This window comes from Amblyomma americanum, chromosome 7, assembly GCF_052857255.1.
Source record: "Amblyomma americanum isolate KBUSLIRL-KWMA chromosome 7, ASM5285725v1, whole genome shotgun sequence".
Classification (NCBI taxonomy): domain Eukaryota; kingdom Metazoa; phylum Arthropoda; class Arachnida; order Ixodida; family Ixodidae; genus Amblyomma; species Amblyomma americanum.
Window position 1 is genome coordinate 55,306,945 of NC_135503.1, and position 17,757 is coordinate 55,324,701.

General features: G+C 44.4%; 3 protein-coding genes across 7 annotated transcripts in view; all 3 read left to right on the forward strand.

Annotated features, from left to right (window-relative positions):
• The first annotated feature begins 609 nt into the window (after window positions 1–609).
• LOC144097120 (uncharacterized) lies at window positions 610–4,958 on the forward strand. Of its 2 annotated transcripts, none has more exons than XM_077629902.1 (4): window positions 610–737; window positions 2,380–2,496; window positions 4,499–4,552; window positions 4,856–4,958. In XM_077629902.1, the coding sequence occupies exons 1-4, from the start codon at window positions 690–692 to the stop codon at window positions 4,946–4,948; spliced, it is 312 nt and encodes a 103-aa protein (XP_077486028.1). In that variant the 5' UTR covers window positions 610–689; the 3' UTR covers window positions 4,949–4,958. The 2 variants fall into 2 exon arrangements, with proteins under 2 accessions (XP_077486028.1, XP_077486029.1); XM_077629903.1 differs by having other exon boundaries at window positions 621–737; window positions 2,383–2,496.
• A 7,690-nt stretch (window positions 4,959–12,648) lies between these two features.
• Window positions 12,649–17,757, forward strand: part of LOC144099151 (uncharacterized) — a 78,797-nt gene continuing 73,688 nt past the window's right edge. For 2 of the 4 annotated variants that reach the window (XM_077632266.1, XM_077632267.1), the window contains exons 1-3: window positions 12,670–12,894; window positions 16,786–16,826; window positions 16,887–16,921. In XM_077632266.1, coding sequence (XP_077488392.1) covers window positions 12,841–12,894; window positions 16,786–16,826; window positions 16,887–16,921 — 130 coding nt within the window. In that variant the 5' untranslated portion in view covers window positions 12,670–12,840. Of the gene's footprint in view, window positions 12,895–16,785; window positions 16,827–16,886; window positions 16,922–17,757 lie in introns of all 4 variants that reach the window. The other 2 variants (XM_077632269.1, XM_077632268.1) reach the window with 2 other exon arrangements.
• The window catches only part of LOC144099150 (uncharacterized), a 271,400-nt gene continuing 267,446 nt past the window's right edge, over window positions 13,804–17,757 (forward strand). Inside the window, exon 1 of the mRNA XM_077632265.1 lies at window positions 13,804–13,824. The gene's annotated coding sequence lies outside the window, so the exon portion shown is untranslated. The remainder of the gene's footprint in view (window positions 13,825–17,757) is intronic.

Consider the following 17,757-nt stretch of genomic DNA (forward strand, 5'->3'; position numbering starts at 1 on the left):
TAAGTGGTGAAAGCTGCCTCCCGATACAAAAGGTAACACCATTATCATCCATCCACTTATACATCCATCCATCCATCCATCCATCTATCTATCCATCCATCCATCCAAGGAAAAGAGAAGAGACTGCTACGTCACATTTTTTGAAGCCAGAAGTGAGGGCTCCGCCATGACACTTGGCCGTTTTCTCAGCCAATGGCATGCGAGCGCCGCGAAGATCAACGCGAGCGTCGCGAGCAGACGATTTCGCGCCGCGCCAGGCTGTCGGCAGCTGTCAGACACGGCGGAAAGAGAGACTTCTGCTCCCATTGACAACAAAGACGCTGCGATGCTCAGCTGCTGCGTTCCTGGGTGTCGGTCGCGCACGCCAGGACAAGAACCGGGCGTCACTTTCCACACGTAAGTATACTGCATTTTGTTTTCGTATTTAATTGACTGCGTAATGAGTAAAATGCATGCTCGCAGAACATAACGCACGACACGGCGTGAACGTGGTATTCGTACCGCCCCGGCCTTATTGGTGGCTCTTTGTCCGAGTGCAGTGAATAGTATTGTTTTCAAACAGGTTTCCGAAAGATCCAGAGCGAAGGAGGCAGTGGACTGAGGCCGTTAGACCCGGCCAAAGAGACTGGGAGCCAGCAAAATGGACCTGCGTATGTTCAAAACATTTCCTGCCCGAGCACTTCGATCGGATGTCGCCGCTCGTAGTTCGTATACGTGCGGATGCCGTCCCCCTTCAGGTGAGGAACCACCTTCTATACATTCTCAAGAGATTGGAAAGAAATGCTCTTATTGAGAAGGTGCTTTATTATAACTTGACTGCATAAGCATGCGTTCAATATGATGTTTTAGGTGTTCGTGCAAGAAATAGAACGATTTGTGAATAAATGGCTTTAGCTAGACGTTATTATGATCGAGTAGCGCGGCTACAGTACTCCCGCACTGATAAAAAGTAATTGTGTCACTATACTCCTAAACTGGCTGCGGTTTATATATGGCTCTGGTGAAATTCTGCTTACTGTACATAATAATTTATTTATTTATTAGCTTACGCACTCCATCATTAGAAGAAAATAAAAAAAAGAGAGCATCGAGCACACCACAGTTTTCCTTGGGGCATCATTTCTATTTAATTATTACTTGTAGTGTGCAAATGTTTGCGCCTAGAAGTAGGCGGTGCATTTTTTGTTGTCATCTCGGCCATAGCACCTGGGAAGTGTCACTGAGAGAGCACTGTAATTCCTTAAAACTATAGTTCGTTTACAAAGGAAATCACAAAGAAGTTCCATAAGGCATAGAGCACCGTACGTATTTGCTCGCGTGATTTGCGCACGTTTTTTCTTTAATTAGGGCTCCAAAAAGAGGGTGCGCAATTTACGCGCAAGCGAGTTATCCGAACACGTCCTAAAAAAAAGGTTGGCACCCCTCGCCCCATGGCAACAAGGTTGACACGTCCCCCCTTCCCCACGCTACAGCTCCCCGCGGGGTGGCATGACATGACGGCACGTGCGTAGCTCAAAGCAATAAACGCGCAAAGATTCAATCGCGAAGTCAGCCGTGGGAGGAGATAACGGGCAATAAAACGGGGCCCTTGCGTGTGGCCCGACTGACTAGCGGCAAACCGTATAGCAAACGGTACGGTAGAGTTTTGGATTCGGGCGCGCGCGCAACTGTTCGTCCGGGACAGCGACCGCCAGCGCGAGCAAGCCGGGTAAACGGCACAGTTCGCACCCGCGTACATGCTGGTGGTCTGGCTCAGCATAGTGCGCAAAATGTGCGAGTAGTTTTTTTTTTTTTTTATCGGGTTAAAAGTTTGAAACTTTTTGGGGTGCACAATCTATGTGCGGGCGCAAATTACGCGAGTAAATACGGTAAGTGTCATACACATAAGGAAAATTAAGGGAAGCATGAGACAAAGAAAAAAAGACAAAACACAGGCAGAAAGCTTGGTCAAATGTTTAGGGGAATCCCGTTTTCTTTTGCGAAGTTTCTGTGGAAACAATTTATAGCTTTCCTTTAGCCGCATAGCTGCGCTTGGGTGGATGCCAATGAGTATAATTAGCTCCCTTATGATACAGATACGGCAGTTCTGCATATATAATTCCTCATACACATACCATACACACTTCATGGGGTATAGCTGGGTGAACCTGAGGAGAGACACCCCACTCTCCCTTCTCAAAAATATGGTAGACCTGCTGTACTAACAATGCATTTCTCTGCTGTTGCTTTCTTAAGAAATGGGTGCACTCTCGCCCACTGGCTGTGTTCCATATTGACAGTCTCAGATTGGTACATCTGTCTGTTGAATTACATGCATCTTTTTAGCTAAGGCTGGCGTTCCACTGCGAGCATGTGATGCACCTCATTATTCATTTACAGCAGGAACCCCTTTCACAGCAGCCAGGCGATGGCACAGCTGTTGCTGCCACTGCTCAGCATGGCGCCCAGCAAGCACTAACACAAAGTCACACATCTCCAGCGTCTCCACTGCAACAGGTATTTTCAAACAGCGCTGTTTTGTGACTACTACAGCTATTCAAAGCATCACAGTGGCTGTGTATATGTTGGAGTAGGAGCTACAAACACTGCTTCCTGGCACGGGCTCACCAGAAGATTTATCCGAATCCCATGACACACTAGTCATCATATTTCTTATCCCTTCAGACAGCACTCAAAACAGTCTTAAAGTGTGATGCTCCACCTCCATCTTTCACTAGCTCCTTAAAGCTGAACACCTTGTATGCTTGGTACATGGTGTATGCGTTAACAGACAAAGAGGGCAATATCATTACCCAATGGGCACTGATGCTCCCTTGGACGTCCTGTGGATGTTTAGGACATCCATGAGACGTCCAAGAGAGTTCCAGTGCCCATTGGGTAGCAATATGGATAAGATATCAAATAGCCAAAGAGGCACAAATCTATGCAGTAGCCAATGCAATCAGAACGTTAATGAGAGAAGCCGCAGCGCACAGCAATGGGACATCCCGTAGCAGTAAGAGAAGAGGAAGTAACGGAAGCCTTAGTAGGAATGAAAAGCGGGAAAGCAGCTGGTGAGGATCAGGTAACAGCAGATTTGTTGAAGGAGGGAGGGGAGATTGTGCTAGTAGAACTAGCCATCCTATATATGCAATGCCTTGTGACCTCGAGAGTACCAGGTGCTTGGAAGAATGCTAACATTATCTTTATAAAAGAGACGTCAAGGACTTGAAGAATTACAGACCGATCAGCTTACTGTTCATTGCCTACTAAGTATTTGCTAAGGTAATCGCTAATAGTCAGGACAACCTTAGGCTTTAATCAACCAAATAATTAGGCAGGCTTTTGTAAAAGATACTCAACAATAGATCATGTTCACGCTATCAGTGAGTGATAGAGGAATGCACAGATTATAACCGACCCCTATATATGGCCTTCATCGACTACGAGAAAGCATTTAACTCAGTGGAAACCTCAACTGTCATGCAGGCACTGCAGAATCAGCGTGTGGAAGAGTGTTATATGAAAATATTGGAAGATATTTATAACGATTGCACGCCTACCATAGTCCTCCATATAGTCAGCAATAAAATTCCAATAAGGAAGGGTGTCAGGCAGGGAGACACGATCTCGCCAATGCTATTCACTGCCTGTTTACAGGAGGTATTCCGCGGCCTGAAATGGGAACATTTGGGGATAAGAGTTAATGGAGAATACCTGAGTAATTTGCGATTCGCTGATGACATTGCCTTGCTAAGCCACTCAGGACAAGAGCTGCAAAGCATGATCAATGAGTTAGACAGGCAGAGCAGAATGGTGGGGCTAAAAAATAATATGCAGAAAACCAAAGTAGAAACAGCAGTTCGCAATTGGTAGCGAGGTGCTGGAAGTAGTAAGAAAATATGCCTACTTAGGGCAGGTAGTGACCGCTAATACAGATCATGAAAGGGAAATAACTAGAAGAATAAGAATGGGTGGAGCGCATATGGCAGGTTCTCCCAGATCATGAATGGCAGTTTACCATTATCCCTCAAGAGAAAAGTCTACGACAGCTGTATCTTACCGGTACTCATCTATGGGGCAGAAATGTGGAGGCTAATAAAGAGGGTTCAGCTTAAGTGAAGGACAACACAGTGAGCTACGGATAGGAAAATGACAGGTGTAACGTTAAGAAACCAGAAGTAGGCAGAGTGGATGAGGGAACAAACGTGGGTTAATGACATCCTAGTTGAAATCAAGAGGAAGAAGTGGGCTTGGGCAGGGCACGTAATGCAAAGGCAAGATAACCGCTGGTCCTTAAGGGTAACAGAGTGGATTCCAAGAGAAGGCAAGCGTAGCAGGGGGCGGCAGGAAGTTAGGTGGGCGGGTGAGATTAAGGAGTTTGCGGGAATGCGGTGGCCGCAGCTGGCAAAGGACAGGGTTAATTGGAGACATGGGATAGGCCTTCACCCTTCAGTGGGCGTAGTCAGGCTGATGATGACGATGATGACATTCCTCCAGAATAAATTTTTTTTTACAGGCACCTATGGATGTCGCTGAAAGCCAGGAGACTTTGGCAGGCCCATCACAACAGGTATTTTACAATATGCCATTTTGTGACGGCATCAATTCGAAGAACAACAGTGTCTGCGTTTATGTCACAGCACGAGTGACCAAAAACAGATTTCTGTAACAGAATGCATCCTGGCACTGGCTCAGAGGAAGTTTTCTCTGAATCGCCTCAACACATTAGTCATTTTTTATAATCCTTTTTACAGAACTGAAAACACAGCCTAGCAGTCTGATGCTTTTCTATTTTTCAGTAGTTGCTTAGAACTGAATACATCTTATGCTTTTGTAGAAGCATATTTCTCAAGAATAAAATTTTTTTTCACAGGCACCTATGGATGTCACTGAAAGCCAGGAAACTTTACCAGGCCCATCACAACAGGTATGTTACGATATACCATTTTGTGACAGCAACTGCTAGAAGATTGACAGTGTCTGAGTTTATCTCGCAGCACGAGTCATGAAACGGGTGAATTTTTATGTAAAAGAAAGCTTCCTGGTGCAGGCTCAGAGGAAGTTTTGACCAAGCCACCTCAGCACACCAGTCATATCTTTATTCCTTCAGACATAACTCAAAACGGTCTAGTAGTGTGATGCTTCTCCACTTTTCACTAGGTGCTTAAAACTGAGCGCATTATGTCTAGGTACACACACATTTCTCCTGAACAAAATTTTTTTACAGGCATCTATGGATGTGGCCAGAATGCTGGACATTCAGCCAGGGCCATCTCAAGCCTTTCAACTTACACCAGTAAGTTTCATATCGTCCTGTGTGGTTTCCATCCAGGTTTATTCACTGCATGAGGTAGGATGTCGTTGCAATTCTGCAATGTAAAGTGCAGTAGAACCTGCAGTTGTTTGTCAGGCCCCGTGCTTACCGGAGACAGTAGCAGAGTGCAGTAGGTTCTGCAAAGATCCTTCATATAGGATGGTACCTTTTTGTGGAACCACATAAGCACATTAGTAACTGCCACAATATTCTTTCATGTGCCTTCATTGCTTATGTTCGTTACACAAATCAATATAGTCATCTCGTCAGAGTTCCACTACAAATAATCTGTCAGTATCAAGAAAAATTTGGCTATGCAAGACATACTCCACCAGGTCAGTGATATCTTTTCTACAAAATTTTCTCACGTTATTCCGAACTGGTTTTACTGCTTTTGGACAAGGTCATTGACAGCTATGTAGAAAGTATTCGGTGCAAACTGGCATGCGTGCTACATGAAAAATTTGTACTGTCATGTTTTCTTCTTTTTCAGTTGTTCCTTGTATAAGTTTTCATGAAATACTTCTTATATGGGTACATGCCAACCTCTTTAACGTCAGTTCCAGTGGGCATTCAGATGAGGAGATTGCACGACACAAAATTTAATGCAATAATTTTTAAAGCTGTATGTATTCACGCTTCTACACAGTTGTGCTATTAACCCTGCTTTATTTCAGCAACACTTTGAGTGTATAATAAAAATAAAATGTGTAGACATATAACATTACCTTAACATGCTAGGTGATATGAGTTTAACAATGTGCGAGCGTTTTTCTTTTGCAGTGACATCGAAAGGCATTGAGTACATATGCACTGAAGCTGTTGCGTGGCCCAGTAGTGGGCATGCCGAGTAATTTTGCGATTAGCCTCATGTCCTGCTTTCCTTCTTATGCCTTGATGCATGGCGGAGGAGAACAGGGCAACAGGCATTCTAAGGTGGGCTGCATTACTAAACAGTTTATCTTATGCAGGAACTTCCGACTTTGCCAACCGCCCCAGCCTCGGTTGGGACGCCACGAAGAAGGAGGCCAGCAATGGTAAATGGACCTGTCAAATGTGCCTATTTCTGAAGCAGAATTCAACACCATGAATGTCAAATGCTTGTGCATATGCCAAGAGCGTATTTGATAGCGTGAGTGGCCCATCCACAGCATGCATTATTAGCATAATCTTTAACACAGCATGTGCAGGCACCCAGACTGTGTGAATGGACTTAACTTGATTTCGCCGTGGCAATTTTTACTAATATCTACTAACTGATCTGCATGGTATATTGTATGCAATGATGAATCAATAAACCAATTAATTTTTAAGTGTGTGAGTGGCCTGCATATCAAGCTGAAGAGCACATAATGGAATCTTCTTCTTGGACACCTCTCTGTCTACCAGAGGAGAATCGGTGAGTCACAGCTTCATTTATTGATCTATTCAAGTACCCTAAGGGTCCACTAGGGGCATTACATAGGGGAAGATGGGGAGGACTCAAAGCGGAACAAAATTGTTTCAAAAACAAAAAAGCAGCGTAGGTACGGCACTCAGGTGCAAGTCGAGAAGCATCATTGCCAAGTAAATATTCTTACGAAAATTCACAAAGAAAAAATAAACAGCAGGTGCGAATTAGTCATCTGAGAAATCAAATTTTGTTACTGAAAGTGTGAGGAATCCATATAAGAAAGTGATCCTGACTGAAATAACAAAGACTCTGTTATCATGGCAATCCTGGAAGGTAAATCATTGCATTCTTTCATCATTAAGGTTACAGGTGAATTTTTGTACTTTTCCATCTGGACAAAAGCAGGGTTACCCTTGAGGCATTACAGGCTTGATGTGAGGTGAGGTGCTGGTAAAATATGTGACAGGGCAAATGATCTGTTGCTATGGTACAATGTGCGAGAAAAAGATGATCAAGTCAATTTTCTGTGCGTTGTGAGTGATGGCATGCTGAGCATTTCCATCATGAGGTGAAACACTTTGATATTAAAGTAGGACGAGAAGATTAACCGAGATCCTTCATTCTTCTTTTAATGGAACATTCAGAGTGCTTTGTGTTTTATATGTGCACACTGTTGTAACTGTGGTATGCAAGGCTTGGGTGTGCATTGTTCTAATGATGCATTGCATTTTCTATCTCTCTTCATAGGAGGACACACCCGAAAAAGCTTACTTGAGAGCAAGGGCTGCATGGTTTTCTGCAATGCATGCTCAGTCAAGAAAAAGCATAAAAAGGCTGCAGCAAACAAGGCGGAGACTGCAAAAGAAAAATGCGGAACTAAAATCTGTTCTGTCAGCTTTAACTATGGAGAATATCCTCCTGACAGAGCAAGTGTCTGTTTTAGATGGCCTGGGTAAAGTAAATAAGCACCTACTTGAAAGACAAGTCGGAAAGCATGGTGGAATTGGCACTCCAAAGCAGTACTCCCTTGAACTGAGAACTTTTGCCTTAACTTTAAATTTCTATTCCCCACGAGCCTATCAGTATGTCAGGAAAGTTTTTGACACGTGCCTCCCACATCCCAGAACTTTGCGAAAATGGTATGAGACTGTTGATGGCCAGGCAGGACTTTCAACAGAAGCTTTCAATGCACTAAAAATGAAGTGTGCTGAAACAGCAAGCAAGGGGCACCGAACAGTTTGCAGCCTCATGGTTGATGAAATGGCTATTCGGCAAAACATCCAGTGGAACAAACGCAACTTTGAAGGGTTTGTTGACTTTGGCAGTGGCATTGACAGCGACTCTTTGCCACAAGCAAAGGCTGCATTCGTTATAATGGCTGTGGCTATTAATGGGCGATGGAAGTTGCCCCTTGGGTACTTCCTAGTTGATGGCCTAATTGGAACACAGAAGGCTAACCTTGTCACCCAGTGCCTTCATAAGGCACATGATGCTGGAGCTATGGTTGCTTCACTCACTTGTGACGGGGCGCCCGCAAATCTGGCTATGTTGCAAGAGCTTGGGTGTGATTTCCAACATGTGGGAGACCTAAAAACAACCTTTCGACACCCAGCTACCCAGGAACCAGTGGCAGCTTTTTTGGATCCCTGCCATATGCTAAAACTTGTGAGGAATGCACTGGCACACAAGAGGTACTTTATTGACCACCAAGGAAGGACAGTGTCATGGGAGCATATTGAGCGGCTGCATACTGAGCAGCAGAAAGAAGGCCTACATTTGGCTAACAAGTTGCGCAGAGCTCATATTGAGCCCATGAAAGTTAGACTTGCTGCCCAAGTAATGAGCACTTCTGTTGCGACAGCACTAGCCGAGTGCAGGGAACTTGACCTGGAAGGTTTTTCTGGCACACAGGCAACAGAGAATTTTTTGTTGAAAATTAATGAGACATTTGATGCCCTAAATTCTAGAAACCCATATCAGAAAGGTTGGAAGAAACCTATAAATGAAAAGAACATTGAAGCTTTCGAAGGCATGTTCAAAACCACAACCCATTACCTCTCTTCCTTGAAGGAGTCTGCAAATGGAAGACGAATGATTGAAACAAACCGAAAGACAGGTTTCTTAGGTTTTATCATCTGCATGCAAAGCCTGATTAGTCTTTTTCATTTTCTTGTCACTGAAAAACGAGTGCTGAAGTACATTTCGGCCCACAAAATTTGCCAGGACCATTTGGAACTGTTTCTTGGCCTGATTCGAGCACATGGCGGGCATAATGACAACCCTACTACACAGCAGTTTCGTGCTGCCTTCAAAAAAGTGATTGTACAAAGTGAACTGGCTGATGTATCAACAGGCAACTGTCTGAGCCTGGACAGCCTCTCCATATTGTCATGCAGCAGTGCAACAGTTATTTCTTCTCAGGTCTTGAATATATCTGCACCAAGGAGGCAACTTCTAGACAGTGATGCTGTTCAGCACTCTCAGGTAACAGCTGCAGACCATGACTACATCATAGCTCCAGGCTACATCAGTGAATGTGGAGGCCGAATTGTGGCTTACATGGCAGGTTATGTAGCTCATAAATTGGCTGCAAAGCTGACTTGTGAGCACTGCACAAGTGCACTACTCACAACAGAACGAGGAAACATTTACTCACTAATTAAGAGGAAAAGCAGAGGAGGGCTGAAATACCCATCAGAAAGTGTACTGAAGATCTGTCAAAAATCGGAGGCGGTGATCAGGACGGCAGTGCGCCTGAACAAATTGGCATCAAGAACACTACTCACTGATCTTCTCCACGAGGTTCTTTACGCATTCCACAGTAGAGAGCTCTTCAATGAACTTCATGAGCACATGTTCGACAACTCTCCACTCGACAATCATTACATACACCTTGTCAGAAGTGTTGCAGAAAATTACATCAACATGCGCTTGTTTCATGTTGGCAAGCAGGCAACCGAGAGCCTGCACACTGCTCAGGTCCGGCAGATGTTTAAAAAAATAACTCAATTCAAGGGGCAGTGACTGATGCGACAGTGAGAATTCAAAAATCAGACTTGGTTTTCGTCAGCACATGTCTTAATTTACCGTAGAGTATGAATGCAACCAGCCCATAGGGGGTCCCATGCTTCATGTTGACACTGCAGCTTGCTGCCGCAATATGAGCTGAATAAGAATCTTACATGTAACAGACTTTCATGTCTGACGTTGTCAGAATAAAATTCTATTCAAACGGCTGCTCACAGTTTAGAGTACATTACAACCTGTCATACTGAGTATTGAAAAGAATAGCTTTTTAATATGAATGCGTCATGTACACCACCGACTTAGGCTCATGCTTGATGGCAGTCACTGTCAGTTTTTTCAGGAGTAATCAGGGTTTTGATTTAGCTTGATTGCTACTGAATCAACCAGAAATTACCTGCTTCCTAAAATCAGATTTTCGTCTTTTGTGGTAAATGAACAATACGCACATTTTAAAAAAGAAGTCAGTTAAGTAAAATCAGTACATGTCCAGAGCGCAAATGCTAGTTCTTGTTCATGAATCTATATGCTGTAGATTCACAGATGGACATGTACTATTGGTCACTGATGTTCAAGAATAGGGGCTGCAGTTAGCAGTCTCCCAGAGCTTTCTTTACAGCGTGCCTGCACTACTGTCCTTTAGGGTACAGGGTGACTGAAGTATCTCGTATTTTGTAAAAAATATGGAGTGCATGTTTTTCATACTATAGAAGCCGGAATAATCAAGAGAGTAATTAGTGTACCATACTTACAATTTTAGTTCTAGATATTCAACACAACTGAAGGTGATTTTGGCCTTTCAAAGTAATAGTGTCAAAAGGGGGTGACCATCCCACTGCAAGCAGCAACAGAGTAAGCACTAGCATATAATAGCTCGTGAACCTGTTTTTTGTGTTCCCTTACTCTGTCCGTCGTCCGGTTTTTTGCGCTTCCAAGTTTACAACATGCATCACCAACTAGCCCGGCAGCTTGCTCTCCTGAACTGCATGACTAGCATATAAGTTTTGCAACAAATTCATGTTCTTAAATGATGAAAACACTTTTCCACATGCACTTGGTACATTCATGCATACAGAGGACAACCTTACCATTCTACCAGCCGCAATTTGTACATTATATTAAACATTCTTTAGCTGTCATCATGCCTTAGTTGTGCACAGCTCAAATGCCCGACTTATGTGCAGACTATGTTGGTTGGCTCGTGGTTTTGACAAATATAAAACAGCATGTGCACACAAGTACCACATAGTACACAACAAACAGAACAGAAAATTGGACAGAAAACTATGCTATTTCTATACTGTTTCAGGCTAGGCAGATAAGAGTCAAATACAACAATGCAACAATAGAAACAGTGTCAGCAGGGTGCTCTCTTTCTTTACATATATTACAGAAAGGAATACATGAAGCAGAAGGGAGGAAAATGATTCCCTTTTTCCACTAGCTGCGACAACTGTTACCAATTTTTCAAGTCGCTTCCATGCAGTGCTCCAATTACTTTGCATTTGCATCGCTTAAATTTTATCAACTTTTTGATGCAGAAACAACTACCGAGAAATGAAAGCTTTCACACAATTTGGCAAGATCGGTCCACAAATATTTTTCTGTCTCAAAGCCCCCATTTACTGCCTTCCTATATATGTTTTACTCTCTCTGTTCGAATGGTTCATGGTTGCAAAGTGATCTAATTCAGTTGTGCATTTCTTCTTCTGGTATTTTTTGTTGAATCCTTTTTATGTGTGTTCTCCTTCCATGTGTTATCACTTTTGTTAAAAGATTTTGCTTGCTTCAGGTAGCAAGCTATGTTTTGTAATGAGTGTTATGCTGTATCAAACCTTTTTAAAGCTTATATTTTGATTGTCCAATAAAATACAAATTTTGGACTTCATTAATCCGTTTAATCAGCTGAATGCAAGAAAGTGCAACTCGGCGAGGTGGTCGCGAGGGTCGACTCGGCATCTCGGTAAACGGTAAGTTGCGAGGTACACTCAATCTTACAGAGGCATGGCCTTACACTTCACCACCCTTAAGCGCAAATGTTTTAAACCTAACACTGCGCCTCCTAAACCCGGCTATGTGTCCTTACGCTCGCACAACACCCGATCGAGACAGCAGCGCGGGTCGGTCGATCCACTGGGTCCATATCGGAGAAAACTTGCACGCAGTTGACATGTCGCTCGCACAGCGTACAGTAAACATATGGTACGCTTCAGACTGCTTCGCGTATCGCTTTGCTGACGGATACCATCGCATGCGGCGCGGCTTCATTGGCACTGCACGCTTCGGTGAGCACACCGCGGCCCACGCATATCGGTCGCCACCAGGTGTGACCGTCATGCATAGGGGAATGTAGACGCAACGGGTATGCTTACAAGGACACGGTCTGGACGAGTTTGTATTTATTCGTGGTTAAAACAGCGCGGGAAAAATACACAAAAATGAAGGAACACGCAGAACACGTATTCACACACAAAACAATTAAGCGCCGACTCGCACTTTTTCTTCCCGCGCTGCTGTAACCATAAACCAGCGTGTCACCGTCGTCTATCGCTTTATGAGCCGTCGGCACTGTCAATTTCCCCTTGGAACAAGGCTAGCAGCGTTGAGGGACGCAACCGCACAAAGCCGAAAGAGAATAGCGCCAAGCCAAGCCTTTTCAGAGAAGGCTGTCGCGGGCTTCCAAAACAACCGCTTTCGTCAAGACGGCATCCTGAATGAACTAAGCGCACAGCAATGAAGACCAGCACCGACTACAGGCCTCTGGAACTTTGTGCCTCCCGCGGACCACAACGATTGAATAAAAATGCGAATTTCCAACTCTACTCGACCGGTCTGCCGACATGGGTGATGCGTGAAGCAGACGACGCCGCTGCGCCCAACGCTGCTATTGGCTGCGCCATCGGCCAACAAATCCCAGTAGGCCTTGCAAAGCCACGTGACTTCCTGCACGTTTTTTGTCATGCGGCTTGGATAGCGAGGGCCTCTCCTATGGTTTCCTTCCTCCGTCCGTGGTGTTTCGTGACGCGCGAACTTGCGGGCTGAAAAGAGGAGTAACGAACATCGTGCAGCGTTTTGAACAAACGCATCGTTTTGACTATTGCCGACAACGTCCGGAGAGCTGTGTGCCATGAAAGCCCAATGCTTTTGCAGAATGTGCACAGTTTGGCGAGCGTTTCGAGATGTAAGTACCGTACTACCATTGCCGTAGAGCGAGAGCGAACTGCGTTCTATGTGCGTCTCTGACTGCGGCTCTTCCTAGTAGATGTCATGGACAAAAACATCTACGAATTGCTTAAAATCAGCGGAGATATTGAGCTCATAATCGCGCATTCGACGCAAGTTATCCAAACGCAGCAGATACTATGTTCGGCGTCGAGCTATTGAGCAGTGTGCGGTAGCGCCCGCCAGCGTCTCACTTGCGTTTTGACGAACCTTGTCGGACGCGCGCTTACCGCAGTTTGAATCGCGTGAGGTCGTTTTCTGTGCCGTCCAAACCTTCTCTGTAGCTCTGTTTTTTTTAGGTATAGAATACACTCCTGCCGAAATTTACCACGTCCACAGAATCCACCATCGAGATTATATAAGCCGCGGTCTCTGCACATGCGTCCGTCATTGAACGCTCGGGAGTTCAACATAATGTAGACACCGTATACAAAGGAAGAGATGCGCAACGCAAGGCGCTAGTTTCGTGTACCTCGTTTGTGTAGTTGTCAATGGTTTATAGGGGTTTAGCGTCCCAAAACGACTCGGGCTATGAGAGACGCCGTAGTGAAGGGCTCCGGAAATTTCGACCACCTGGTGTTCTTTAACGTGCACTGACATCGCACAGTACACGGGTCTCTATAATTTCGCCTCCATCGAAATTCGACCGCCGCGGCCGGGATCGAACCCGCGTCTTTCGGGCCGGCAGCCGAGCGCCGTAACCACTCAGCCACCTGTAGTTGTCAGTGTGCTTTCACATATTCCCGAAACGGCCGAATTAGCCCAGCTGTAAATGGACTGAGCACATATCGCCCAGTAACGTCGTAATTCGCTCCCGAGTTGCTCTACGGTTGCAGCGCGCGTTGAGTCGTGGAAACATCTTCACTGGCGCTTTGAGGTGTCATCTCGGGTAAGGTAAATATGTGTGGATTCGTAAAACTTGTTATCTTTAGGATTATATCTCGAACGGCTGAAATCAAGACTTAGCGCGGCGTTGAGCTTCTTTTTATTATCAAAAGTACGGGCGCGCAACTCACGCGGTTCTCGGACGTAAAGCTGCTTGGATGGGAAGGTTTTAGAATGCGATCAAGATTAAACCCGCAAGTACGAGTGGACAGCATACTTTTTGTTCCATGTGTTCTTCCACTGGACGCGTGATCATTTCCGAGTTCGGCGCAGGAATTGAACGACGCACATAACGAACGCGCATCCGTAATAAGTGTAGTGCATGCGTAAGTCGTTAAATTCTGAAAAGAAAAATAATTCTACCCTATGTGGTAAATGCACCTTCCATATAATTAGTGCGATTTCTACTTTGAAAGAATTGCGCGTTTATTATGAGAGTATATAGAATAAAAATATCTCGTCTCCTACCTGTACCACCGGTATCATGACTGCGCACACACTTGTCTACATTGCACGAGCAGTGCACTTCATAGTGCATCTGGCATCTGCCGTTGACGTCTGGGTTTTTGAAAAAAAGAGACGTCAGCCTATGGTGCCCAGAGTGCCTCTCCTTTGTTCAAAGGGACTTTGGCATAATTTTGCAGGCACTCCATTCTTCCTAAAATTTTTGCTTTTTAAGACATTAATATGCCCAAAGATGTTTTGCATTGTGCTTCACCGTGTGTCTCTGTTTTGCTGCTCTGCTTCCTAGTGATGGGCAAATGTAGCGACGCACCGCTGTGTCGTGCAAGGATAGCAGGTTGGCAGTTTTGCCTGTTGCCGACGCTGAGGCAGGCAATGAAGTGGGCAAGAACGATACCCCTTCGAGTGCAAGACATTAAATCAGTACACTACATGCTCAAAACAGGCTTTCTTGGATGAACACTCTTACGGTAGATCGAAGTAAGGCACTGCGGAATGTGCTGTTTGAGTGCTATAGACTAGTGCGCGAAAGCCCATATTATGTCTAGCTCGGTTACTTGTAATATGGAGCCTTGTACGCCTGCGACATGAAGTAACAGATCGACCCCCTGCTTCAAACCTCTTTAGTGCCCCCATCGACAGAGCTGTTACTGATAGTTTTGGCTTATGGCACACGTTCAGGATTGAACTAAGTACCTAACAAATAAGGTCCAGCAGCTGCGTCAGCTTAAACAAAGTTGCAGTTCAAAACTATATGCAAAGTCATTCACATGGGAGTATGTCCGATGTCCACAAGTGCCATTTGGGGTTTTCAATACATATTTGATTGAAACACGAAGTCGACGAGGCTGTGAGCAAAGGCAGGCGTGAATTGAAATGTAACAGGAGTGAGCAGCATTTTGTTACTCAGGTCTTGTCATGATATATGGTTGTGCTGGAGTGAGTAAGCTTTATGTAAAAAAAAATTAAAAGTAGGCCCTGACACCTGTGCCACATGGGCAAATTTAATGCCATCAAGCGCTTACTGCTTAAATTTATAATGCCATTTGCGCTGTTCCATATGTACAGATTTTATGGCATTAGCATTACTGCCATGCAGCACTGATCGAGTCTGCCAGACTCATTCACCTGAGAAATGCATTCTTATCCGCATTCCCATGCAGATTAGCATACAACTTTGTTAGAAACAACCACGTGTCTAGTAGCAGATGTTTTAGTCAGAATTTAGTCAGATGAGACACTTCTGCATTTTCGTTGCAAATGGTGCCATTTTTATCGGCGTTTCTGACAGATTCTCTCTGCTTGTGTGCTCACACGCTAGTTTACGGCTTCTTTCCGAGTTGCCAACCAAGAACAGCTGTATTTCCTGACAAGATTTTGCACTAATCAGTTCTTTTTATTTTACTATCAGATATCGTTTCTGTCTGGGTTGCAGGAATTATCATGATGCCCGTATAATGACTTTAAATAAATTTGGGCGTGTACTCGTCGCTTGTGTTTGTAAGGACCATGGATGCATTAGAGGTTGTAACCAGTACTCTTACAGATGGGACTTGCAAGGGGGATAAAACTGCTCTGCTCACTGAAAATACTTGCGACATTTTCATTTTCTAAAGTTGACATATTGGCAGTTTTTTATACCTTCCTTGCTTATGACATGATGTACCAACAAACTGTGGTTTTACATGGCAGATACTAGCCACGACATTGTTACGCATATCTAAAGAAAGAAGTAGGTCTCTGTGCGCGCATTTGAGCGAGAAATTGCAGTTGGAAGTTATAGGCTCAAAGCCCCTCCCTCTGGCAGCGACAGCCATATAAGCAGCCCGAGTGATGCTCTAAACTGGCAGAGCACTGTCGTTTGCTGCAAAACTGCCGCGCACTCGGTCGGTGCAGAGCAGAGTGCGTGCCTACTTGAGTGCGGCTGTGGCACGTTGTGTTGAAGTCGCCGAGATCGGGCAGAAGCTAGACAGAAAAAGGAATGATACAATCCTTTGTTGCCTTTGTCCCCCTGTCATGACTTCCCCCCTTCGCCCCTCTGCTCCTCTAGCCCAAACAATGAACAACCCACTTCCCTGTGCTGACTGCGCGTAGTAAGAAGTTCATTCACTTGGGCGTGAGCAAGCACGTGACCACTGCTTTATGTCATCATAGATCGCGAGTGCGCCAGTGTTGCCTGACTGCTACTCGGTTCAGGAGAACCACTAAATACTCAATTACAAATTACTCGCTGCACCAAATGAGCTCATATATTGCCCATTTGTTCAGAGATGCATAGCGAACAAAATTCAATAAATATCTTGAGTCTGAGAAATGATGTTATAGCCCCTTCAACTAATGGTCTTTTGCAGGACTTTATTGCACATGTGGAGCCCTCTTTTGGAACATTTGTTGCAATGAGTGGCTGTGCAGCAGCCGTATGAAGATAGTTTGCAAACGTATGTTTTTTTTTATATCTATAAAGGAGTAATCCGACCAATGCCCTGTTCTCTTCTCTTAACAGGACAAGAAACATGTCTTCGACATTATAGGGAACGATGAAACGTAAGCCTGTTTGGGATGTCTGAAATGGACATTGCTAACTCTATGTGGCATTACTTGCAGCGTTCTGGAGGACATGCGCCGCTGTGCAGCTCAGAGTATGTGCATTTTTCTTTCAGCCTTCCTGTTTTTCTCTACAACAACGTTAACAAGGTCTTCATGTGCCAGTGATGTTTCGAGGTGGATCAGGGCTGAGTTAATGAAGGGACCAAGTACTGACAAATACATGTCATAAGGTTGTGATGGAAATGAAAGATGTTTCCTCATATTGTTAGAATTGGGCTATGTAATATCGAAGACACTGCCATTATGTTGTATCCCATTATGTGGCCGCATCTCGATAAAATATTGCTTATATGTTGTAAGGGCCTTGTTTTTTTCCTTTCATAAGTGTCTGCCATATTTTATTATAGCTTACACTCTCTACATTGTGCCCTTTGATGAAAAGCAACACTTCCTTTGCATTGTCAGTTAAGTGCTTTGAGGTTTTGCTACTTGATGGTATCATAGTGTTTAAATTATTGTCAGCAGGGTGTGTATCTCTGTGGGTTGATAGCTTTGGTTATGGAAATTCAAATGGACACTGCGCTATATTAAATCTGTTGGATTACTGTCTGCTGGCTCGGATTGTTATACCACTTTTGCCATTTTGCATTTGCTATTGCGCTTGCAGATCATAGTTTCCAGCATTGGGATACTTAAAGGTGGATGCATCCACTGATAGAGTAATTCTGGGTAAATCTCCTACAGTGCTTCTGAGAAAGAAATGTTTTGGAATCGAGCGCCTTGGACACTTTAGTTTTCCGTTGCACTAAAAAAAAAAAAAGATTGGGATCCTTAATATTCAGTTTTCAGTATCCTTATGCCTGTAGTACAGAATGACTTGGGTGTTAATTCGAGTTAAGATATGCTTGAGAGGTCACTGCTCATGTTC